General features: G+C 37.8%; 1 protein-coding gene across 3 annotated transcripts in view; it reads right to left on the bottom strand.

Annotated features, from left to right (window-relative positions):
- Positions 1 to 24,466, bottom strand: part of LOC127875139 (N-acetylated-alpha-linked acidic dipeptidase 2-like) — a 29,176-nt gene extending 4,710 nt beyond the window's left edge. Inside the window, exons 1-14 of one of the 3 annotated variants that reach the window (XM_052419977.1) lie at positions 24,317 to 24,466; positions 16,488 to 16,738; positions 15,320 to 15,602; positions 13,531 to 13,653; positions 12,414 to 12,597; positions 11,188 to 11,281; positions 10,742 to 10,831; positions 5,893 to 5,978; positions 4,875 to 4,994; positions 3,740 to 3,825; positions 3,468 to 3,531; positions 2,969 to 3,134; positions 1,275 to 1,365; positions 743 to 829 (exon numbers count right to left, since the gene is read on the bottom strand). In XM_052419977.1, the coding sequence (XP_052275937.1) occupies positions 743 to 829; positions 1,275 to 1,365; positions 2,969 to 3,134; positions 3,468 to 3,531; positions 3,740 to 3,825; positions 4,875 to 4,994; positions 5,893 to 5,978; positions 10,742 to 10,831; positions 11,188 to 11,281; positions 12,414 to 12,597; positions 13,531 to 13,653; positions 15,320 to 15,602; positions 16,488 to 16,738; positions 24,317 to 24,322 (1,731 nt within the window). In that variant the 5' untranslated portion in view covers positions 24,323 to 24,466. Of the gene's footprint in view, positions 1 to 742; positions 830 to 1,274; positions 1,366 to 2,968; positions 3,135 to 3,467; positions 3,532 to 3,739; positions 3,826 to 4,874; positions 4,995 to 5,892; positions 5,979 to 10,741; positions 10,832 to 11,187; positions 11,282 to 12,413; positions 12,598 to 13,530; positions 13,654 to 15,319; positions 15,603 to 16,487; positions 16,739 to 20,889; positions 20,913 to 21,603; positions 21,791 to 24,316 lie in introns of those variants that run through there. The other 2 variants (XM_052419976.1, XM_052419978.1) reach the window with 2 other exon arrangements.
- Positions 24,467 to 26,765: the final 2,299 nt, after the last annotated feature.

Here is a 26,765-nt window from a genome sequence, read left to right as displayed (position 1 = left end):
CACAATATCCCCACTTATTTTCCGAAAAGCGTGGGGATAATTAGCAGGCCTTCTTTCATGTCAAAACAAACGCTTGAACGGCAATCCGCGGACAACAGTTTAAATTTGACAAAATATAGTTCGTAAAGTGTTGTCGTTATTTTTAAGGCCTAATATGACAAAAAGGTTTCAAATACATGGAATATTACATCGGTGCGATGTTTAATCTTGCTGGTTGAGTAAGTCATCGTCGCATGAAAGGCGGCATACGATAAGACTTCACAACTAACACAAGTTATAAGAACATCATATTTGCATACCGGTAGTTATATACAAATACAATTACCAAACGGAAAAGGGAAAACATGCGATCATGTGCACTTGTGAAATAAAAAAAATATACCCATTGCCAGAGGTATTATAACTTTTTAATTATTATCATATCGAACACATAGCTTTGAGTAGAAATTGCTCTTTTTCACCACAACAATATGTGTCTTATTTTGAGAAAACATAATGCATGTCCGTAAAATTTCGTCCCAGATTAGCCTGTGCAGTCTGCACAGGCTAATCAGGGACGACACTTTCCGCTTAAACTAGATTTTCGGTAAAAAGGGACTTCCTTTAAACGAAAAATACCATAAAAGCGGAAAGTGTCGTCCCTGATTAGCCAGTGCGGACTGCACAGGTAAATCTGGGATTACACTTTACGCACTTGCATTATGCCCAGTTTTCTCAGAACACGACTCATATCTATAATTACCTGAAATCCCCGGTCCATGATTTTGTCTACTAGATAAAACGTCTCATATACCGAGTGGTACATCGGGTAGCTAGACAAATTCAGTTTCTGAAGCAAAGTAATTTGTCAAACAACGGGTAGCATGTTTTTTTCACGTGAATGTATTTATCACATATGTATACTGAGCAAAATATTTAAATACAGCCATTTTTAAACGTTTTAATAGATTTGGCTGAAATATTGTTCGATTTATTATTTTTTTGTTTGAAAGTTCTGGGATTAATAATTTTATGCAACTTTAAATATAACGATTTTTAATACTAACAAGTTCGTATGTGTTTATATCTCCTATGTAACCGTAAAATACTTGACATGTACAAATCATACGTTGATAAACTTTTTATTTATAACACGTATCCATTCTTACAATTTATTTTCACTACATGCTGAACGAAACCAACCACAAAACCAAGATTACTAAACGCCTTAGATGTATACGTTTAATTTAAGTTGAACCCTGAAATACTCTGTAATAATACAATGGTTCTCGTACAGGATCAGAAGTGAAAGCAAAGTCTAATATAGGCACTCCGAGCCGGTCTCTGAAAGCGCCATAATCGCTTGATGACCCTGGCAGGTTGATTCTGCAATGACAAAGAACGCAAAATGCGATAATATGACATTAGAAATAATGAAGCCGTTCTGGGAAACTGAGCTTAATGCGTGTGTGTAGTGTCGTCCAAGTTTTGCCTGTGCCGTTTAATGAGGTACGACTTTTCCGCTTGTATGGAATTTTTCGTCTGAAGGAGGTCTCTTAAAAACAAAACAAGATATGTGTTCGTCAGAAACACAATGCATCCCTACTGCGCCGCTTTGAAATAAAATTTCTATTTATCATTTGGCAGGTATATAAGTCATCTCCCTTTAAAGCTTATTACTTCCCTTGGATTTTGTCCGATCCAACCGGGGGGAGTCTGTAGACAGTCAAAAATGAGCAAGTCAGACATTACTGACAACCAAGGCCTGTGGTTTATCAAAGAGATCATAGCCAGAGTTCATCATGTATCTATGGACATAAGTCCACAGGTCTGTAATGAACCCTACCATTCACAAATTAGTACAGGAAAGAAATTGTAATTATATCATTTAAAAAAACCTTTGACAAATCAAGCATTTGAGTTATAAATAATCAAAATAAAAAATCTGTACAGTAACTGTGAAAAGAACTTAAATTCTTTGTAAGGAAATATATAATGTGAGATTTATAATTACTAGTACATAAATTACTTCCCTTGAAAATAATTGCCGCTAACAAATCTCTATTTTTAGTAGCAAATAATTGAAAGCCACTACCGTGACTGTAGATTCACCACTCAATATGTGCAGCTCCATGAGATGCCAAATATCAAGTTGCTATGTTCAATATTGAATAATTATCTGCCTTTAAAGCTTATTACTTCCCTTAGATTTGTATTTTTGACCTTAGACCTTGAAGGAAAGACCTTGACCTTTTACCACGATGTGTTTGTCAGAAATACAATGCCGCCTACTGCACCGCTTTGATTTATTTAACAAAAATATATAATTTGGCAGGTCAGATAATTATGTCCATTTAAGGCTTATTACTTCCCTTGGATTTGTTTATTCGACCCCTTGACCTAGTTTTTGACCCGGCATGACCCATATTCTAATATAACCTAGATATTGTCTAGGTACAACTTCTGACCAAGTTTCGTAAAGATCGGATGAAAACTATTTAAATTAGAGAGCGGACACGAAAAGTGTGACAGACTGACAGACAGACTTACAGACAGACGGACAGTGCGAAAACTATATTCCCTCTTTTCTTCGAAAGGGGGCATAAAAAGTAGTCAATACGGAAAGTTTCGTCACGGATTAACCTGTGCGGACTGCACAGGCTAATTTGAGAGGACACTTTAAGCATATGAAATTTAAACGTTAAAAATTTGAACGTTCAAGTGGAATAATTGATTGAAATGTGGAATATATGTAATACTTATTACATACACAAACGCATTTGCCTTAGGAAGAAAATTTATTGAAATTTTTACACAAAATTGTAAATTTTACACAGAATAAGAAAACCTTCCTTTGTATCTATCTATTTATTAGCCAACAGTCTCGAAATGATCTTTAAACGCTTTCTTGATGGCACTTGTTGTCTTTTTTTATCCGAACTGAATCACGTATTTCTAACGCAATACGACTTTCAAACATTTTACTTACTGCGGTTTACTTTTTGCATCATCAGGAAATGTATTGAACCACGTGTCATAGACGGACTTCCGGCCCGCGGCCACCTCGGTACTGTTTGGATTGGGCACTTTCTTAGTTGCCATTGTAACTGCGTTGACAAGCATCGGGGTCCCCTCGGCCCAGAAGGAGAAGTTTCCTGTTAGAGAAGACTTCGTCGTAAAAAGATTGTAGTGAAAAAATCTTTCTTAGTAATATTTAATCGAGCAGCTAAATTTTAGAAACGTATTAATTACACGGTATACCACTTTTCTTTCCTAGCATCGAATAAAACCGCAAAATTAAAGGAGACTTTATCACAAAATATAATGAATGGGAATGACGTACAAACAAAAGCTTTGGTTTCAAAAGTTCCAAAATAGACACATATTGACCTCATAAACATTTGAAGTAATACGTATGTTGTAATCTTCAAAGCGAAAACAAAAAAGAGCAGTTTCTAAAAGAGACCATTAAAACCGCTGTGACTTACCTTCTACAGCAATGTCCACGTTTAGGTATGCTACTGCCCTAAAGCCCAGTGTTTTCACGTAATGCTGGAAAAAAAACTCAAAAAAAGTAACCACAGACTCAGTGCCAAAAATGTTCATCTACTATGACCGCTCTTTACTGTAATTGCAAATACTTATAATACAAATTACAACCAAATGTCACGAAGGGTTATGATAGACTATGACGACGACCCCGATCATGACGATGATGATGACAATGAAGAGATGGCGGAGGAAGAGGCCTATGGCTCACCTCTACCCACTCGGTGGATCCAATCAGTCCGTATTCCTCTGCTCCCCAGCTACAGAACATGATGGACCGTCGGGGACGCCACTTGCCTAAAGATAAAAACCGTTAATAGGCTCTAAGGCAAGAAATCATATTGTGTTTAATTAGGACGATTCACGCTTGAAGGTAGAAAAATGGTATATGCCTCATGACCTAAGAAAGAAATACGTTGTATTAAAGTAACATTACTACACAAAATCAACGTAAATTTCGTACAATATTTCGAAAAATTAAGCTGAACAATTAAAAAGCATTGTCCCTTATGGCAATAGCCGAAATCTCAACGCCAGATGTGGTCTGGTAAAATAGATGTTTCTAGATACAAAATGCTCGTTTTTATTATTGTTTTGCATATTTAATTTTAATTTTAATTTTTCGCAACGATATTTATTCATACGACACATGAACACTAACATTGTACCGTTTTAGTGTTCGTGTGTCGTATGAATAGATATATTCGCGGGAAATTAAACTGGAATTAATTGTGTTACAAAAAAAAGAGCATTTTGTATCTACAAAAATCTATGTAATCATACCACATCTAGCGTTGAAATTGTGGCTATTTCTATAAGAAGCATTGATTGTTTAGGTGTTATCTTTATTTTACGAAATACTTCACGAAATTTTCGTTGATTTTGAGCGTTATAGAGACTTTAAATTTAAATTGCCTTCCAATACGTTAACGTTGGGTTTCTAAACCAACAAGTATTTTGGTATAGGGAATCTCAAATGCGCGGTTTAGAGTTCTCAGCGCAAGGACTAGCTTCTTAGTGTCTCTTTATTTCGAATTCACGAATTTGTTCTGTGGTATGTTGCATATCATTCAAAAACATGTTTAAGTATTTGCAATCCTACAACAGATGCAGCGCAAGTTTAATATCATATTTTAAGACCGAATTAGTTTCTCATCTAAATATATAACATGAAAGTAATAAATATCAATACAGGTTTGGAAAAACGCCACTTTATACAATCATTAATATCGCATTTTCGGTGATTCAACACACTGGTTATATGCTGCAAGGTAAACCAATCGAAACATTTTCGAGGACTACTACCAGTCAAAGATGTCGTTGTATTACAACATAAGTAAGCCTACCGGATTTCACCATGGCTCCCAGAACTCGTACAATCTCCATCATGATCGCCGTGCCACTCGATGGGTCCAGGGCGCCAAACACCCAGGCGTCTCTGTGGTTACCAAGAATTACATAGCGATCTGAAAAAATAGTATGATGAAAATTTAGTTTTTACCTCGTTGCTTGTAGCAGCAGACTACAAGAATCAATAAATGGCTGTATCGACTCCGTTCGTACGTATCAGTTTCTCCAGGTATTTTGACACGTATTGTGGAACGAGGGTAACTTCAATAAGTGACAAATACAAAATATCTTAAACTTTGGAAAACCAACGATCAACTTTTAAAAAAACATTGTATTATTCGTCTTATTATTCAAGCTATTTACACAAAATTAATTTATCAAATTGTTGTAACGTATAAGTCAAAAAACAATTCGGTCCGGCTTCGTGACAAGACTAGATGGGGTAATCACGTGATAGTCAAGATTACGACGTCAATGCCGAGACAGGTATTGTTCGTGTTGTAAAAACATGTTTGCAGTATCATGATACGGGTGTTATCTACAAACGACCATGGTTCTACATGTATCAAATGTGTTTATGAACGACCGCTTGTTTAGTTTTGTCCACACAAATTATCTTACAGCGCACAAGCAAGAAAGTGTGTATTAATTTGTGTCGCTGAAAATGTTTTGTTGACATTCACAACGTTTTGAATATTAACTATGTTTAAAAATAGCGACTGTGTTTTACAACAGAGATGACTGATGAATTGGGTAGATGTTTGTTTTTTATTCAAATTCGTGAGAAATTTCTTAATTGCTTTTATTTAAAAGATTCCCAAGTAAACACAATGAATATTAGTTTCTTACCATACAGAATAAATAATTCACGACAGGTTTAAACAATAACATTTTTTAAAAACTGACTAATGTGAAAACAAAACATGACGTTTGAAACGATTTCATACACTGTAAATTCGTGAATGCGATATCAAAGTTGTGTATAAAGTGCGTATTCGGATACTTGGTGATTACCTGGTTCAAACTCGCCCCTGATGATTCCAACAGTGTTGTAGATTGTAGCATTCTTGTTTCGTGTTGTCACGTATATGTGTGCTCTCCTAGAAACAAAAAAACATGCTCTATGCGGTTCAGAGAAAATGTTAGTTTCATGATAGACGAATTTTTGTTCCATTATATCTTACAAAATTATATATACATGTATGTCAATCCTGAACATCGGCAATAGTAAATACTTCCCAAACCAGAAATGATAGTTTTACACTTGTATTCGCGTTGAAATTGGATTTACTGTCTGCACGAGACTTTGTAATGACTGTACCAGGGTGCAGAATCACCGGGGTTCACAGGGATTTACACACAAGCTGGACAGAATAAAAAAACGCCGTCAAGAACTTTATTTTTGCAAATATCTAAAGTTATTGAAATATGTTTGCAAAAATCTTTAGTGCATAACAGACAGATTTTCTTGCAGTTTTTAGTCGATATCTTAAGATTTAAGAAAACATTATTGAATACGTCTGAAATCGGTGCCAAAATTCCACGTTGCGTGCAGCATAACCGTTTATACCGGTTAGCATTTTGTACACATCGAATTTTTTGCCAAGAACACAGGCTTAAGGGCCCCGTCACACTAGGCCACGTTCATGAAGACCGCGCTGCGTCCTGAAAATGTCTTAGGACATAGCGAGGACGGGGTAAAAATGGTAAAAAATGGATTTTTCAAGTTTCTGCTACGCTCATACCACGTTTGCTCTAAGTTCTTACTGCGTCCAACACGTTCCCACTTTGTTCTTTTGCGCGTGTATTCAGGCGGATACCACGTCCAATACGTTCTTGCTATGCTTTAACTATGCTCGTACTAGGTTGCTACTACGACCGCCAATATAGCACTGCGTTCTTACCACGCGCCCATCACGTTCTCACCGCGTTTTATGTCTGCACGAAAATTCAATGAAAGAGGAAAATGGTGTTCCGGATTAGTCTGTGCGAATTGCACAGGCTGATCCGAGACGGCATTTTACGTAGGTATCACTATAACAGCTTTTTTCATAGAACGACCCAATTTTATTATACATTAACTGCAGTATGACCTATGAATCAACAGAGTTAAGATTTCTAAATTTAGTCGTACATATTAATGCAAATTTAATTACATTACCAATTTAACAAACCATAATTGAATTACCAATACAAGTAAATTATACACATCACATAATGTCAAATGCAATCATAAGTAAAACCAAGAACACATTTAGTTTTCAGTCTTAGTAGGTCCAAAACGCTTATCCAACTATTGTTTTGTTACGATATGTTCTTGCCATGGCACCGATCCTGCTGGACTGTTGAAGATGCCTGGTACTACATTATGTTGATCATCCTCCGCGTCAAGTTGGGCATTCTGCGTAACGGAATACCGTTTTCTCATTAGATTATGAAGGCATATGCAAGCCTCGAGTACAGTTCTCACTATTTCAGGTCCTTGCATCATTGTGGTCAATACTATATGCCATCTCTGTGCTAGTATACCAAAAGCGTTCTCTACTACACGCCTCCCTCTTGAAATTCTATAGTTGGTTATCAACTCTTGCTTCGAAAGTCCTCGGTGGGGGTATGTTTTCATCAGGTGGGTTCGTAGTCCAAAAGCGTCATAACCCCAGAAAAAAATATGGCATGTCCTGATCATCATTGGGTATTGAGTCTGGATCTGGGAATCCGATTGTTCCATTTTCCAAACACTCCTTATATTCGGACTCGTTGTATATCTGAGCGTCAGACATGGACCCGTATCCACCAATATCTGTCCACACAAACTTATAATCGGCGTCCACCAAAGCCAGAAGAACCACCGAAAAGAAGCCTTTGTAATTGTGAAACAATGATCCAGTGTTATTTGGGCATCTGATGGCCACATGTTTGCCATCCATTTCTCCGCAGGCGTGTGGCACATTCCACTTTGTCTGAAACTCTTCCGCAATAGTGCGCCATTCGACTTGTGATGTTGGGCATTATATGATTTCGTCCTTATATTCCTCAACGATTGCCCGGCACACTTCAGGAATAAACAAAGATATTGTGTTTATAGCAGCTCTTAAGGCGTACTGCAAGGACGGGTACTTGACGCCAGATGCCAAGTGTCGTAACGTAATCGCAAGTTTCAGACCTGGATCCAGCGCTTTCCTGCAGGTGGTGTCTGGCTTCTGACATCTTGGACCAACTCGGTTGAGAAGCTCATCAAATATTTCAGGATGCATTCTAAGAGAATTGAAGAATGACTGCTGATCTTCCATTCTTAATTCTGCCATAAGTCGGTCATAATGGCCGAATTGCAGCCTTCTTTCTGCTGACAGCCAAGGCCGCACCCAGCAAGACCTGGGCTGTCTTCTATTTCTTCTCCGCCTTCTTCTTCTCACAAGCAATAGTGCGACCTGTCCATCGAAAAGAAACTGTTGTCCAGCCAATACAGCAACATGCTGGAGAAGTTCTTGGTTGTCCATTCTAATAAAAATGAATCCAGTTTTTATATTCGACCACCAGAACGTGACATGGTCGTGGCTACAGCCTGCTGCAAACGTACCTTAGACGTGATAAGCACCGGTAGAACGTACACGAACCTAATGCGGTCTTTTGAAACGTAGTAGGGACGTATAATTGTCGCAACACTAGCGTGGAAGGGTCCTAGTGAGAACCCGACGGACGTAGCAAGAACGTAGTGACAATCTAGAGACAACGTGATGCGAACGTCACACACTCGTCCACGTCTGCACTACGCGTGTATTGCGTCAATGAGGTTTTTACTAGGTTTTAGCTACGTCATTACTACGACCATACCAAGTTCTTACCACGTCCTGATTTGACCACGTCCTCGCCACGTAAGTTTTGAACATGTTCAAAGTTCACCCACGTCCTTCACGTCCATGAAGACCGTACCACGCGCAAAGCCGTGTCTACTGCGTCGTCGCTACGTTGTACGCGTTCGCACTGCGTCCTGGTATATTTTTGAGGACATAGTGGAAACGTGACCTAATGTGACGGGGGTATTATTAAATAAAGTAATTCGGATGTTTTTCACATTGCCATAAGCCGCATAAACAACTTTCGTTTATGCACTAGAAAAAAATCTTCAGAAATATCGTTTTAAAAAGTTATTTGAAAAAACAAGCACCACTTACCGGTGTGTTTACATCCATTAACATCCATTTGTGAACACCATAAAGTCACGTGATCCTGCACCCTGTGTACACAGTGCATGTATTTGTTCCAATTGATACGAATATTACATCGTCCGTATTAACCCGAATCAGACATTTAGAAAAAGTATTAACATATCACTTGCTGTACAAATTACAGCAGGAAATAAAATGACAATAGATACTTGCACATCAAGCACTGATGCATCCACTTCTGGTAGTATTTTTCAGTGGTAAATAATACAGCAGGGTGATATTCACTTAAAGGTCCGTAAACACTGCCCAAATACTATTATGCTATATAAAAACTTCCAACAACAAGAAGTGCTATACGAAGCTTAAATAATAAATACACTAGGAAGACCCTCAAACAAGTAACATTGGTGTAATCATTTTGAACAACACACATTCTGAAACCTTTTAGCATCGAAAAAATCGTTCCACTATGTCATTTGTTACTTTTTACGGATAACCTCGATTCAGGATCGGATTTATTCGGTTTGCATTAATTTGCATTATTTATGCAAGCCATCCCAGAAATCTGCAGATGTCGTCTTCATATTACGAAATTCAATTTTGTTTACAAACCGTTGGTGGACAAAGTGTCTTCGTAATCTTCAGTTAGTAAATAAGTTTGGCCTTTGATATGTTAATACTTGTATAATTATTTAGTATTCTGACATTTTTATGAACCACAAAACTGCGTAATGCATCCGAAGCTGCCCGAAGCCAATCTCGTGTTCGCTCTTAAATGTTCAGATATCGTCGCGGGAAATCGTAATGAAATATACTGTCCAACAAAAAAATAAACACGAGCAATTTGTAGCTCGTTTTGTATCTGTTTCTAGACCAAATCTAGCGTTGACATTTCGGCTATTGCTATAAAAAACACTGATTTTTTTGGTAAACTTCATTTTACGAAGTATTCGTTGATTTTGAGCATTTACGGTTTGTTAAAGTTAAAGGACAACACAATTTTAAAAAAGAGGGGCGAATCAATCAATGTGCATTCGGTTTCGTTTTGTATATTTTGTTTCGTTCAGCTCTATGACAAATGTAAGGTTTTATTTCTTATTTTGCTCATCATAAGAACTACTGTTGAATAAAGGTGCTTAACTTTTTGCTCAACACTATGTCTAATATACATCAAAGATAATTGATTTGAACTTTAAAATGACACATCTTTTATAAAGGTAAGTCCGTTTACTTATCACTGGCGCACATTTCAAACATGTATTATTCATTTTGCTCATCATTATGTCAAATCTTAAACATAGAATATTCATTTCTCTTATGACCATGACAAATGTTTAACAAACATTTATAATTTTGGTAATCAATACGACCATGTTTATCTCTACGACCAATGGTACACAAAGCTTATTCATTTTTCTCATTTTAATACTATTGACTACAGTCACACATGTATAGATGGAATCCTTTCAGTTATCACTGTGACATCGGTTGCACAAATGTTGTATATTTTTCCACATTACTTTGCCAAATGTGTAACCAAGGTAATTATTTCGCTCATCACTATGACAAATGTTGTTCCCAGGAAACTCATGTTACTCAACTTTATGACAAATGTCATGCATTTACTTTTACAAAATATTGCGCAAATGTTATTATTTTAACTAATGACAACGCCAAATGTTGATTTCATTACATACCATCCTGGTTTCACAAATCCGTCTCCGAACCTGTATGTGACGTTCATTTTACCCCGCCATTCTGGAGGAACCACTGTTCCGTTTAGCTGCCTGGAGAAACAAAGACGACAACGCCATTAAGTCAGTCGCAACTTAACATCAGGTGAGTTCTAGACGATGGTAAAATGTATGTTAAAAAAATCATTAATTTTAACTATTTACACTCATATACGAACTTTGGCGCATTTGTAGTTCCTTGGAAAATCAATTTAAATATAAGATTTGTTTACTAGATTAAAGTTTTAAAGCCTTCAGTTTCAAGCCTATGATACTGATGAGCAGCAAACAGCATAAATCTGAACAGATTGCCAGTTACCCGGAGGCTTTTCTGTTGTTTTTTTTTGCTGGTTATATATATCCATTTACACTGTGTTAGGGAGTGGAAAAGTGTAAATACTTGCTCTTACTCCATGAGTTTCACCGCGATGCCGTAGCCGATGGGGTGGCAGGGAATGCTAGGAAGCCAGTACAGCTGGTCAACCTTCGCACGGTACGCCGAGCCTGCAGACAGACACACACATTGAAACACCATTATCAATGAGCAAGTACATGTACCAAACGGAAAGCAGGTGCATGATTGTACGAAAAATGATAAAAATGAACTGTGTCATAAAGTAAGAATTAAATAAAATACAAGAGGGCCTGAAAGGCCCAAGGTATCCCCCGAAACATATGCTTTGTTTGAGGATGGGTGCAAATTGGACGGATGAACATAATGATAGATGGACGGACGGAGGACAATAACACAAAACTAAGACCTCCGTACACAAAAGTGCCGGACGGACAACGTCAAAACAATATCCCTCCGTCTCTGGCGCAGGAATATATTCATACCAAGTTTCAAAGAAATCCGCCAAAGCGCTTCCAAGATATGGCTCCGGACACAAAAATGCCTATAGTAAAAAGCATTTTTTCAACATACAAAGGGCCATAAGTCTGTTTTTAACAGATGGTGTACAATGCCATTTGGCGTGCAACATCCTCTTATGCATATATATACTCATACCCAGTTTAAATGAAATCCGCCAAAGCACTTCCAAGATATGGCTCCAGACACAAAAGTGCCTATAGTAAAAAGCATTTTTTCAAGATACAAAGGGCCATAAGTTTGTTTTAAACAGATGGTGTACAATGCCATTTGGCGTGCATCATCCTCTTATGCATATATATACTCATACCAAGTTTCAATGAAATCCGCCAAAGAACTTCCAAGATATGGCTCCGGACACTAAAAAGCATTTTTTCAAGATACAAAGACCATAAGTCTGTTTTTAACAGATGGTGTACAATGCCATTTGGCGTGCATCATCCTCTTATGCATATATATACTCATACCAAGTTTAAATGAAATCCACCAAAGAACTTCCAAGATATGGCTCCGGACACAAAAGTGCCGGACGGACGGACGGACGGACAGCCGGACGGACGGACGGACAACGCCAAAACAATATCCTTCCGCCTCTGGCGGGGGATAATAACCTACAAATAATTTACTCTTTTTTTAATACTAAACATTATTAAACCATAGCCTTAATCAATTGTATACATATAAACATACATAACATTGTTTATTCAAAAGTACTTGAACCCATTTTTTTTAAACCGCAGGCACTGGCAGCGGTTCAAACCATACTTATAGCGGGATAATCTGCCGAGAGAGGATCCCCGTCTCCGATCAGGAGCGTTCCGCGCTGGGCACCAGAAGGCGGAAGCCACCAGTCATGCGGATACACATCGGACGTGTCCCCATTTGTTATATCGGCTGGGTCAGAGAAGAGAATCACACCTATGGCTTTACGCTGTTCCGCCATGTGAACCTGCGCAACATAGAGCATGAAATAAATAAAACAATTGAAACGAAAATGCCGATGTATACATAGACAATTAGACATGCCTGAACACAGAAACAGCGGTTTGGAATGCAGAAAGAATGCGTAATACTTGAAGCGTGTAAAGAAGTTACAGTATTGTCGAAAATAATGTTCGGTCATAGTCTGAAAAAAGACTATTTTCACTCAATAGAAGTCCCCTACCGGTGAAACTCCACCATTTTCAGCAATATTTCTAGTCTATTTGTCGCCAAAGCAACCAGAATTCTTGACGTAGGAACAAAATGAAATGACGTTCATAATATCCATATGCCATCTGTCCATTTTTCAAGTTTCATGAAAAAATATGAAGAACTTTTAAAGTAATCGCAGGATCTAGAAAAGTGTGACGGACTGACACATAGAGCGCAAACCATAAGTCCCTCCGGTTTCACCGGAAGGGGAATAATAACAGCATAATGGGCATAGGATGATATTTGATGAACATATGAAAGGTATAAAGATGAACATAAATCCTTCATTTGAAACTTTTTATCTAAATGTAGGATTAAACAAGAATATTGTCAAGCAATATGGTCCCCTACCGGTGAATCTCCACCAGTCAGAATTTTTTTTTATTTGTTGCCATAGCAACCAGAATTCTTGACGTTGGAACAAAATTAAATGACGTGCATAATCTCCATATTGCCATCTATCCATGTTTCAAGTTTCATGAAAAAATTTGAAGAACTTCACAGAGCGCAAACCATAAGTCCCCTCCGGTTTCACCGGTAGGGGACTAATAACAGCATATGGGCATAGGATGATATTTGATGAACATATGAAAGGAATAAAGCTGAAACATAAAACCTCCATTTGAAACTTTTTATCTTAATGTAAGATAAAAAAACGTTTATTCTATCCCGCAAATTAAGACAATACCTTATCGCCCCTGTAGTTCTTCCCATAACGGGCAAACACGATCTTCCCTTCCACGGAGATGTTCATCGACTTCAACAGCTCAAAGTCTTCTAGTCGTGCATAGTTCACGTATACCAGGTCACCCTGAAACGCCAAGATTCTTGATTAGAAGTGTATCGGTTTTATGGAGTTCAAGCATTAAATAAATTAAAAAAAAGTCCACATGTTGACGAGTTAGGGAATTTTAAACTTTGTTTATCACAAAATAACATAATGGGTGTAGAAAAGGTAGACAAATAAAATTAAACAACAAAAAAGATAAACAGCATTTTGTACTTGTATTATTTGTACATTTTGTTATATTCAGATGAACACGATACATTTTTGAAGCTTTTGAAATGCGAACTGGCGTAATAAGTCGCCGCGTTTCACGTTTTGTGGTTTTCGTTGAAATTTTCAATATCGATCCATCTTCATTTTCCCGATCTCAATGTACCACCAAGCGAGTTTTGTGCAGTATTATCAATAACAATGCATCACATGGTAAACATTACGATACGAACATTTAGAATAGTTTTGCTTTAAGATGTACACTCGTTTTCATTAGCACATTTGTTGACTTAGCAATATCGCCAAGGGATCTATTCGGCCAAAAATATGTATTTTGTTCCACTGACATTGCCAAAAAGACATGGTTGGCAGGTCGGTTAAACTGCTCTTGTCAACTTTCTTTACGATACCCAAATTAATAAGATTATGCAATTACATGAAAAAAATCGTGTAAATGACTGTGAAAAATTATTTCGTTAGTTACTTTTGAATCTTAAAAAATCATTATATCGCAAATATAAGTTTTAAGCCTAATTTAAATAATTGTGCAATCGTAAGCTAGGTCTGTATGTGAGCTACTAACACACAACTTCAGGAAAAAAAATCTAATAAAACTCAAGCCATTTAGCAAAAACAGTGACCTTGATACACAACTGGTCTTAATGGAATCACAAAATAGGTACTGTAAACGTGAACGCTACCTACAATAATAAATCTTCAGCACAATACCTGCATTCACAATCACGTTATCGTTATTATGCGTTTTTCTACTTGTAGTAACAGTGGTCTAGACCATATAACCTGACCGGCTCCATGCTAGGTCTGTATATAAGCAATCTATACACTAAATTGAAATGCAATACTTCCATCCAAATTCATTGTTTACAATAAAGTAATTCTATTTTATAATAATAGTGACCTTTACCTTTACCCGACATGCTCCAAATGCAATTCAAAACCACGTCCTCATGCATGCTTGCTTTATATTTAGTATACCAGAAATTAACAATGTTCTATGCAAACTTCATTTTTTTACCGGTAATTACCTGTGTTCTGTGTTAATATGCATTAGCATTAGCTTTTACGTTAACTTAAATTGCGCAAATGCGATCCAAATGAAAGGATTTCATGTGAGCTACCGAAACAAATGTTAGTGCAATGTCCTCATACATATTCAAGTTCTAGAGGGAAGCTGTATCTTTTTGTTAAACAACATTGACCTTTACTTTGACCTGATATGCCTCCGCATCAAAACCCAAGCAAGGTATCTGTGCAAGCTTGCTTGATACAAAGTTTCACCAAGTTCTTTAACGTGAACCAGTTATTTGACCCCTCATGATCGTCCGCACCTCCATCCGCCCACTCATTCCCACAAGGTCGGCACAAAACAAAACCTTACGAACACCATTCTTAAACTACTTTCATTCAAAATAATGTGAAATGAAAACCCTAGTTATATCCTGTATAATTTATTATTTACATGGATATCCCCCGGTGCTGAATATGCATTAAACGGCGGAACGACGCCCGGTTTGTCCTCTTCAGGTGTTAAAATTGGTTCCGTCAAGTTAGACTTGTACACTGTCGTGTTGCCGTCAAGGAGCTCGACGTAGTTCAAATCCGACATGTTCGGATATGAAAGTAGCACGTGGTAAGGAGTCATTGTCACGTGATCAAGTCCGTCCTGGAGCCACCTTGTCTGAAGCATTCTACCCAGGTCAGTGTTGTTATCGCCCGCTAAATGAGGTTTTTCTGTCAATATTCTGCAAAATTGAAAAGGATACTAAACGATTAACAGAATGCAAAAGAAAAACATATTCAAACGCTGGTGTAACAACAACGGCTAAAGGGGCCGTCAACCAGATTTACGAAAAAAGAAAAGTTCTAAAATACGGTTAATCGAAAGTACATCACGAAAAATATGTGACATAACGATATACACACTATAAATAACGCAAGTAGATTGATCATTTTATATATAAAATATATACAATTCACTCAGCATGCACAATTTTCATTCCTGGGTTTACCACGTGACGATGATGATCAATCTGCATGCGTTATTTATAGTTAACTGGTATTACCTGGTACACATACCCAGTACAATTTTATTATCGAATATACCCAAAATATGAAAACTTAACAACTTTTTCAAGTAAAATAATATATAAGTCGTGATATTTTAATCAATATAAACGGTTAAACAATAATTGTAAAAAAAAACTTATTTAAGAACTCTTCTTTTTTCGTGAAATCTGGTTGACGACACCTTTAACGGGTGCAATTTCGTTTGTTACAAACGCTTTGTTGATATTAAAACTGGTCAACCAGTTAGTATTCGTTTTATTAATGACGGAAGACCTGTTTTGTAAATGGCAAGACAAAATTCGGATTGCCTCATAGAAAATATATTGGTATCTTACAGTTATATGGTCGAATGCCCTATAGCAAATATTTGATTGGCCATTTATGCTATTGCAAAGATACATTTCACTGTTAAAAAATAGGTAAGGACGGATAATCGGACGGAAAAAAACAGAACTGACGGACGGACAGAAATCCATGGTTATTCCAGTATAACCCCGACTACTTCATAGCATGCTTCCCATTGATATAATCCAATATATACTATGTACATTTGTATTTACTTTAAGTTGTTCCGTATGTTTTCAGAATCTATGCTGTTCATCAGTTCCTCGATGATAGTCGTGTCTTCGTCGCGTAAATATTTCTCTCTCCTCTCTTCCGTTTTCGGATCCGGGCACGCGACATATCGACCAATCAAAATGCCTATAATAAACGCTGCTATGGCCGAACCGAACAAGATGAAGCATCGACATCTGGACGCGGACTTTTGCTTGTAAAAGATTTTCTCAGAATTCGGGTCCATGCTTTCGTACTGAAAGAAAACACGTGGGTTGAGAAAGTTCGAGAAAATGGCAGCTTAATTTGAAAAAAATATACATATAAGGTACGTGCATCGTTTATTATGTGAAACTACGACACAGTCATATTTCCAATCTTATACAGATCCTGGTCTGATAAAATACTAGTATGTAAGAATGTATATGAACTTCTTTTTAACTTAAAGGGGCCTTTTCACAGATTTTGGCATTTTTTAACTTATTCATTAAATGCTTTATATTGATAAATGTAAACATTGGATCGTAAAAGCTCCAGTAAAAAATCAAGAATAAAATTTAAAAAAGGAAAAGAACATTGCTCGGAGCAGGTTTCGAACCAGTAACCCCTGGAGTCCTGCCAGAGTCCTGAAGTAAAAACGCTTTAGCCTACTGAGCTATTCCGCCGAGTACACATACTTCACGTATTTTATACCTTATATAAGCAATCCTCGTAGTTATACAAAATTTAGTTGTACGCTGCCAAAAGGACCTCAACTTTCTAAAATGCATCCAAAGAAACAACTGGGGTACGGATAAAAAAGCCCTTATGCGTATCTATAAAGCCACTATCTGGGCAAAAATAAACTACGGAAGCATTGCGTACAATTCAGCCAGTGAAACATTACTCAATAAATTACAAGTAATCCAAAATACGGCACTTAAAATTATAACTGGTACACGTAAATCTACAAGCACCGTTCTGTTGCACGCTGAATGTGGAATGATAGAACTGGGTCAACAAAGGCAAATTAACCAACTAAAATACCGCGCGCGCACGCTATCTATGGGACCACACCTCCCAATTAACCTTAGTGTTACTGAAGACCCGGCCTACCAAAAAAGGAAAAAGAAGAGTGGTCTCCCGTACGCGCAGAACGTGCTCGAGCTAGGAAATTATTATGAGACTATTGACATTAAAACTCAGGAACCTACTTACTTTAGCTTAAGAAATCTATCAAAACCAAATATTGACTTACATCTGACAACATTAATTAAAAAATCCGACAACGACCCAAACAGTGGCTCTATAGCTCAAAACTATGTAACAGATAAATATGGGGATTACACCCAGATTTTCACTGACGGTAGCAAAAATGAGGAACTTGAAATAGCAGGCGCGGCTTTTGTAGTGTATCAACCCAAAAATGTCATTATACATGAGTGCAAGGTAAAATACAATAAAGAACTGTCTATATTTGCTTGCGAACTAGCTATAATAAACAGCGCCATAAAGTGGCTTAATGAACTTGAAACCCACGAACGCTCAAACTACGCGATATTAACCGACTCTCTCAGCGCCTTACAAGCACTTAATGCAGGATCATCGAAAACGCGTCCCGACCTTATATGTGCAACATTAAAGGGAATCACAAAACTAGCAAACAACAATATCACTCTCCAATTCGTATGGATCCCGAGTCACGTAGGCATTCCGGGTAACGAACACGCTGACCAACTTGCCAGAATAGGTTCCCATGAAGGTCTACCCTCTGATTTAAAGCCTAGCGCGCGCGAACTTATTGCAATCATTAACCAAAAAGGGTATAATGAACAGGATCACAAATGGTCAATTTACTGCGCCGATCATAATTTACCGATATTAACCAACCCTAGCCATAAGATTAACATCTATAGTCCCATTAAAAGGGAGGACAGGGCTTACTCGCGCATGCGCCTAAGGGTGACCAGATTGCACGGCGACTATTACAAAACTGTCCTCTGCCCCCAGTGCAACATTCATAACACGTTTGAACATCTTTTCTTTATATGCCCTAAACACGCTGAACAGAGACTAGAACTAAGTGCAGGGGTAATAGCGGCCTTCAAAAACCCACTTATCATTAATCGCGACTCACTGTTGATGCCTCCAAGCGGAATCGCTCCTGTTGTGCGACTGCACGTGTTTAAATTTTTGCGCGACACGGGCTACTTAGATAAAATATAATATTCCGTTGGACTATTAGCGGTAGATAGAAATAACAACACATACCGTCAGTTATATACTGCTTCATTTATTCAAATTAATAATAGCAATCTTATGTACTAATGACGGGCGGGACTCGGACGATGGTCACTTCGGTGTGCACCATATGGCCACTCGTCTGGGCCCGAACTGAACCTAACCATATTATCCCGGCCCTATAGGAAAAATTAAAATAAATAAATAAATAAATAAAAACTCAGATCAATAATGGCAACTTTATGTACTAATGACGGGTGGGTCTCGGACGATGGTCACTCCGGTGTTGTCCATATGGCCACTCGTCTGGGCCCGGCTCGAACTTATATACTATTATTAATTAATTTGGTTCTAAAACTGTACCGTAAAACAATCCATGATATATGTAATTTTAAAGATTCCAATTAATAATGACTATCTTATGTACTTATGACAAGAGGAAAATTGCATCAATAAATAAATAGATATAGAAACACTGCATGTAATGTGCACGCCGAGAACCTATATTTGTATTTGGGGTCCAAATGTACTTTGGATTGGTAGTACATTACAATGCAGTGTCCAATAACACCTTGTTGACGTCAATACATAAATAAACAATACTATAAACAAGGCAAAGATGAGGGAGCTGTCTATAACGAACGTTCGCGGTTTCCTCGTCTGCGCTTTATGATATATAGGAAAATTACACCAATAAATAAATAGATAAAGACTAATAATACTTAAACGACGGAAGGGTACGTCCCCCCCCCCCCCCCCCCCCCCCCCCAATACATATGTCACTTGGCCCCTTTCGACCACTATGGATAAGCTCTAAGCCTTCTTTTACAACCAAATAGCGCTCTAGGTAACAAAACCCAGGGTTCCGCGAGACCCTCGCTTTCCTTCTCTTAAGCTGTAATCAGCAACAACGACGAAGGTAGGGGAAAAGCACACAGACAACATACTTCCACGCAGGATCGGAAGACGCAGTAAGTGCGCACGTGGGCAAATTTACCCACAGTGCAAACCCTATAGGTGTAAATATTGTTGTAATTAAATGCGATTAGTTAACATTTTTCCCATATGTACAAGACTTAAACATGTTGAGTAGAGCGTGTCAGCTGGGCCAGAGGGCGCGCCTGAAGAGATATCTCTCGCCCGTGCACTCTGGCTCCGTTGACATGACATCCGTGCACTCTGGCCCCGTTGACATGACATACCCAACATGACAAAAATAAAAATAAAAAGAGAATGGTGACGGTATTTGTTGTTGTTGTTTCCCCTACTGTAGCGTAGGTGATGTTTTCTTGTAGAGTAGTGTAAGTTTTTTCCTTGCATGCCTGTGCCTTGTTACGTTTGACGTTGAATTGCAAACCTTGTATTGCTAACCTGCACGTATTACCCTTGTCACTATGAGGATCAGATCGAATTAGAGGGATGGTCAGCATTAACATCCCAGATCTATTCCCTCCTGAACAAAATGCACTAATACATATAATTACCATCTGTGTAACCACTAGCAATATAAACAGGAAGAAGAACGTGCGCTCTCTCTCTCTCTCTCTCTCTCTCAAAAACAAATAAAGGCGCGTGAAAATTTTCTCCCAAAGAACGAAAGTGTAGAACCAGGTATTGTCCTCCCTGTACCACCAACAACCAACCAGTCATCTCGGTCCAACCACACAAACGCAGCCCCTTTTCTACTATATTAAACTTCAAAACTATTCTGACCCTTGCAACACCATTAAACACCTGACAATATCCACCAGCACAACAGAGAGAGCCCATGTGAATTTACAACAAGACACAGGGCAATAGAGTTATATCTGTACTAATCTATGTTTATGTACTAACAAGTCCTCCGCGAGGGACGTTAAACGGGGGTGCAGTGTATCGGTGCTGTACACCGGGCACTTAAAAGAACCAGGGGCGCCTCTGGAATCGGGGCGCCCTCTGTATCCCGCTCGAACCCCCACTAACACCTCTTGGGGCGGAGAGCACAAAAACCACACACAAACTATAAGGAATTAACATTAATGCCAATAAGGATAATGATAATCTAGAGATAATAGGAATACTGCAAAAACCATTTTGATAAAAGGCAAACCACTACATAATCCATTGAAAAAAAAAAAAAAAAAAAAAAAAGAGCATCTAGTCACATTAAGGTCTCATTGGCCATCGTGCTATGATGTATAATATGACCTTATTTTCTCCCCTGAAGGGTCACAGGGGCAGGTCGATACATCTGTAGTCGAGAAGACGCTGGACGACCTGTAAATAAATCTCAAATACACACATACAAAATTTAACGACAAAAACAGAACTCTCCAAATTATTCAATCGTTTCGCGTTGCAACGATTTATAATTTTTAGGTTTTATAATCGTCAAAAGATGCATATAATGGCTATATTAAAGCATGGTAAATGTTCAGTATTACTGTTTCCTCACAAATATCATAACTAACACGAAAATTTGCGAATCTGAAACAACTTTTTTCAATTTTGTCAATTTACCAAAGCGTGAAAAGATCCCTTTAATGTACACATCGTATTACATTAAAAAGAAATCGTCGGTTTGAAATGATTGAAGGTTGCGTGACATCGTTAGTAAACTAAGAGTATGCGGCACCCATATAATACAACAGTAAGACTCTAGTTGTCTACTATGAGTGCACGACATGTTTTTGAAACCTATCCAGTTGCAAACGGTAAGTTGACACGGACATAGATTACTTCCAGATGAGATATCGATCAAGACTGAATTCCTATCTAAATACCGATCTCACAGATCAAACTCCAGTCTATATACCGATCCAACAGACTAAAACGCAGTCTATATACCGATCCTTCTGACCAAATCCCAGTCTAAATACCGATCAACAGACTTAATAACAGAGTAGATAGTGATCCACATACTTGGCGATAATCTGATCCAAATACTAATTTCCACATCATAACCCGATTCACAATCTGTATGGCTCCCTCTAAACTTATTCATATGCAAAGATAGTATGTAACGTTTTTTCGAGACATGGGCAACATTTCCTTTGATGTAGATAAAAAGGCTTTTACATGTTTTACGATCACGATCATGTGGTTTAATGCAAAGTTTTCCTCGGTCAATGTTCAAACTTAAACCAAAGCACTTCCTGTTAATCTAAGTACCGTCTGACTCATTTGATAGAGTAAAACAAACTTATTGTACTCGTAATAACTTCCCCATCGTAAAGCTCGAAGATAATCATGATTATCGAAAAAGTGTATACATTCTTAACCAATATTTGTATCTTATAAACAAGCTATGTTAAATAAGGAGGATTGTAACAACATTTAATGTTGCACTGATCTTAAAGGGATCTTTTCACGCTTTGGTAAATTGACAAAATTGAAAAAAGTTGTTTCAGATTCGCAAATTTTCGTTTTAGTTATGATATTTGTGAGGAAACAGTAATACTGAACATTTACCATGGTCTAATATAGCCATTATATGCATCTTTTGACGATTTTAAAACCTAAAAATTATAAAGCGTTGCAACGCGAAACGATTGAATAATTTGGAGAGTTCTGTTTTTGTCGTTAAATTTTGTGAAACTACGAAGATTGCTTATATAAGGTATAAAATACGCAGAATATTGTACTCGGCGGAATAGCTCAGTAGGTTAAAGCGTTTTTACTTCAGGACTCTGGCAGGACTCCAGGGGTCACTGGTTCGAAACCTGCTCCGGGCAATGTTCTTTTCCTTTTTTTAATTTTATTCTTGATTTTTTACTGGAGCTTTTACGATCAAATGTTTACATTTATCAATATAAAGCATTTAATGAATAAGTTAAAAAATGCCAAATTCTGTGAAAAGGCCCCTTTAAATGTCGCACTTGACGTCAACTGTCGCAAGAAGGACGCTAAATGTCGGAACAAACGCTAAATGTCGCAAAACCTCCTAACGCTATATGTGACATGCCGCATCAAATCGTACTACCACTACATGTTGCAATATCAACAAAAAAAGTCGTATCTCAAAACTATCACGTTTGTCACGTTATAGATACCCTTAAAATATATTTCCAACATGGTAAATGTTCTGAAAAGAAGGCATGACCAACTAAGGCAGGTTTTAATTATACGCACAATAAACATTCACATCGTTGAAAGTTGTCGACCCTACTTTACACGCACCCTAAGACTCGGTGTTTCGTGTTAGCATTGCATTCATTTAATCGTGATAGTTCTGAAACCCGCGCTAAATTTATAATAGTGTATGAATTCGGTTAATCATAACACTATGCTATAAAATGTCATTACTTGGTTTATAATGTATGTTAAGCATTCAATTAATAAGAGGGACATGCGGGCATAAGGAAGCACGCACCTTAGTTCGAGATACAACATTTGTTGAAGATTGCTCTCGTTACCAAGTGTTTGACCATATTATACCTTATTCAAACATGGTCTTAATAGCGCCATGATATAAATTCTGAGGATATTAGGTCAAGAACGGGTAATAAATGTAGCCGATAGAGAGATAATACTTAATATTGCTTTTCTAAGATTCCATTAGAGTGGCCTAATTTGTTACACCTCTTAAAACAGATTTAAACTTTACTTTCCTAAAGATGTCAAAAAGATTTCATCACAAATATAACTTCCAGAGGCTGGGTGGAAACAACATTTTGTAAGAGTATACATTATATATGTTTCACATATAACCCAGATTCATACGTAGCCTAGATATTGTCAATATTAAAATTCCGACTTAGTTTCATCAAGTTTTGATCATAAATGTAGCCTCTTTAGTGGTTACCATGGTTTTTCTAAAACAAATGTCATGGTGACCAACTCTTTGGACACACATGATCCAGATTTAAACGTGCCCTAGAATGGCTAGATATTGGCAAGAAAAACATTCTGACCAAATTGCATCAAAAAAGTCCCAAATGAGGCTTACCGATCGTTCATCCGTATACCCGGTAGTTCCTATACATAACATATTTTTATTAGAAAAAATAGAATGAACAAGCTTGTCTTATAAATGCCAAAAGTTTAGTGATACTTTCTATTTAGAGTTGAATTCGCTGACACAATTGCAAACGTATCGTATAACTTGCTACGTGCAATGTGTAATGTATGTTTGCAGTGTCATTCCGTAACTAAACAATTTAAAATTAAAATTATACTATATAAAACAGGTATTGCATAGTTCAATATTTAAAATAATATGAATAAATGTGTATTGAGACAAGTCTAATGAAGTTGTTTCCGAATAGAACAAGTATCCGGAAAAGCATACAATTGAGTAAACAAATTAAAAAACGCTGTACAGCGATACGCTAAAATGGTATTTATTTTATTTGTATTTTAAGTGTACTTATTCATTATAGTTGAAATATTGGAATGATCTACACACTGAGAAAAAATGTGTCGATAAACGACTTTTCGATCATTTTTAATTTATGACTTAATGTAAATTCAGAGATCTTCGTCTCTGGTTAATTGTAATATTTCGTAAATGTCAGTTCAACAGTTGACAAAAGCTTTGTCACAGAAACAAGTCATGTGACTTTAAACAGATGCATTAAAGCTGACACTGATCTATACGCAAAGGTTTTTTTTGTAGCGAATATAATTAACTTACCATCATGAAGGTTTTCCGTGATCAACACAACACACGACACCTGTGTTTTTCGTTCCTTTTAATAATACGAGTTAACTCCCTTGCTTTTACGATTTCAAAGTCATGTGATGGTTTCATTTTCACTATGAGTTAACCCCCGTGTTTAACAGATATACAAAAGAAACCCGCACTAAACAAGACAAGTGATGACGGGCTGAAAAGGAATAGGCTACCCATTAGCCCAGTTGTCTATGTCTGTAACACACTCATTACCTCTAACGATTACAACTAAGCAGGGCACAGATGACGGGCTGAAGGGGATTACGTCGTTGCCCTGCTGAGGGGCGGTACCAGGATTTCTGGTTGGGGGGGGGGATATTGAAAGATTTGCTGGGGGTCCAGGGGTCCGCTAGGGCCTCTGGTGGGTGCATGGCAAAGCCCTGCTAGAGGATCAAGGGAGGCCAAGCCCCCCGCAAGCTCCACGATTTTAGTGATTCTTAAGGATTTGACAACCACTTCTCGAGCATGTCACGCCTTATATACTTTCATCAAAGTACCTTTTTATAATGCCCGAAACGTGCATAGTTTATCGTTTAGGGGGTCCAGGCGGGCGAAGACCCCCCCCCGGAAGCTTCACGATTTTAACGATTTTGAAGGCATTGACAACCACTTCTCGAGCATGTCACGCCTTTGATTCTTTTATAATGCCAAAAAGTGCATAGTTTATAGTTTTAGGGATCCAGGGCGCTTAGCCCCCCCCCCCCCCCCCGGAAGCTCCATGATTTTAGTGATTTTGAAGGCTTTGACAAGTTTAAATATGTGATTTAGATCTAGGTAAGTGTGAAACATCAAATGAATTGACTTTACTTTGGCGATTTTAGGGGGGGGGGGGGGGGACCGCCTATGCTGCTTACACACCAACGGTAATTGCCGGGGACAGGCTGATATAACGCATAGAAAAACTCACACACTAAAACTACGGAATGATACTCACAATACACATATCATTAGGCCGAATTACCACTATGGTCAAACTTACATAAAAACGCTTTATGTCACAAAATCAGGGTTCCGCGAGACCCTCTTTCTTTTCCTCTCTTAAGCTGTAACCAGCTACCGACTGCACGAAAGGAGACAAGCGCGCGTATAACACACTTCCACCCATCGGATGAAGATGCAATAAGTGCGAACATGTCCACCTCATCTACCCACAGTGCTCCCCTAACAAAGAGTACGCGCACCGAAAGTGTAAATAATGTTTTGTTTAAATATGACTGCTATTTGTTAGATTCCAAATGTAGATACATATAATGCATATACTAGTATTGGGTAGAGCATGTCAGCGGCGCTAGCGGCGCGCACATGGAGAATTTTCGATCACGCCCGCGAGCTTTGGCCCTGTTGACATCAACCACTTAATATTACCTAAAAAAAATGGTGGCGATTTACTCTCGTCTATCGCATGCTCTCTCGTATTTTTCTCTTTAGTATGTGGTTTACAGTGCATGATATTTGTTAAATGGACGACGAATAAGCAGTAAAATGTAGGAAAGAAACTGTTTATCCGCTTTGCAATTTTCTCTCAAAAGACATAAAGCGAGACTAGTGTAATATCATGACATATCTGCATGTAACAGGTACAATGCCCCTCTTGGAATATTTATTTGCGTATGTGTATCTGTGTTCAAGTATGGATTTATATTGACGGACAGCAATAATACTCAATTCAATCCCATCCTCTAACTACTCAACGCCTACTTATAACTACTACTAACTAATACTTCCTTAGTCTCATCATGCAAGTATTTATCAGTAGGTTTTCGTTCACTGCTTATATATATGGTTATTTTTTGTGCATTGGTTTCACCAATAATGTAAATACTATCTTAACTGACTAACATGCCTTCAGCGAGGGACATTGAACGGGGGTGCAGTGTATCGGTGCTCTACACCGGGCACTTAAAGGAACAAGTAACAGTTTCCTGTATCCCGCTCGATCCCCCACTGACACCCCTCTTGGGGCGGAGAGCACAGTAACAACACCCAAAATTTAATAAAGAAACTATCAACAATCATAAAAAAACATGATACCGATGGTTCTGATAATAATAGTAATAATAGTGATGGTGGCAGTAAGGAGAATAATAATGATGATGATGATGGTACTGATAGTGATGATGGTGATGATAATAATGGCTACCAGTGGCTATTAGTGAACAATACGGTTTCCTTGGCCACCGTGCGCTGGTGTATTTGTACTAAAAAAATAAATAATATTTTTTCGGCACAAACCCGGGAAGCCGGGGTTAATTTGACCTACTTTGGCTAACATTAAATATAATCCCCTGATTGGTCACATTGGCAGGTCAGCACAAAAGGTAGTCGTGAAGACTCAGTGATACCTGTAAATGAATTCTTACATACACACACACTTTCGGGCGAACTTTTAGCGGCGTTGAGAATAATGTCT

This window comes from Dreissena polymorpha, chromosome 3 (genome assembly GCF_020536995.1).
Source record: "Dreissena polymorpha isolate Duluth1 chromosome 3, UMN_Dpol_1.0, whole genome shotgun sequence".
In the NCBI taxonomy this organism is placed as follows: Eukaryota; Metazoa; Mollusca; class Bivalvia; order Myida; family Dreissenidae; genus Dreissena; species Dreissena polymorpha.
Note: the sequence above shows the minus strand (reverse complement) of the source record. Positions and strands in the feature narration are given on the sequence as shown.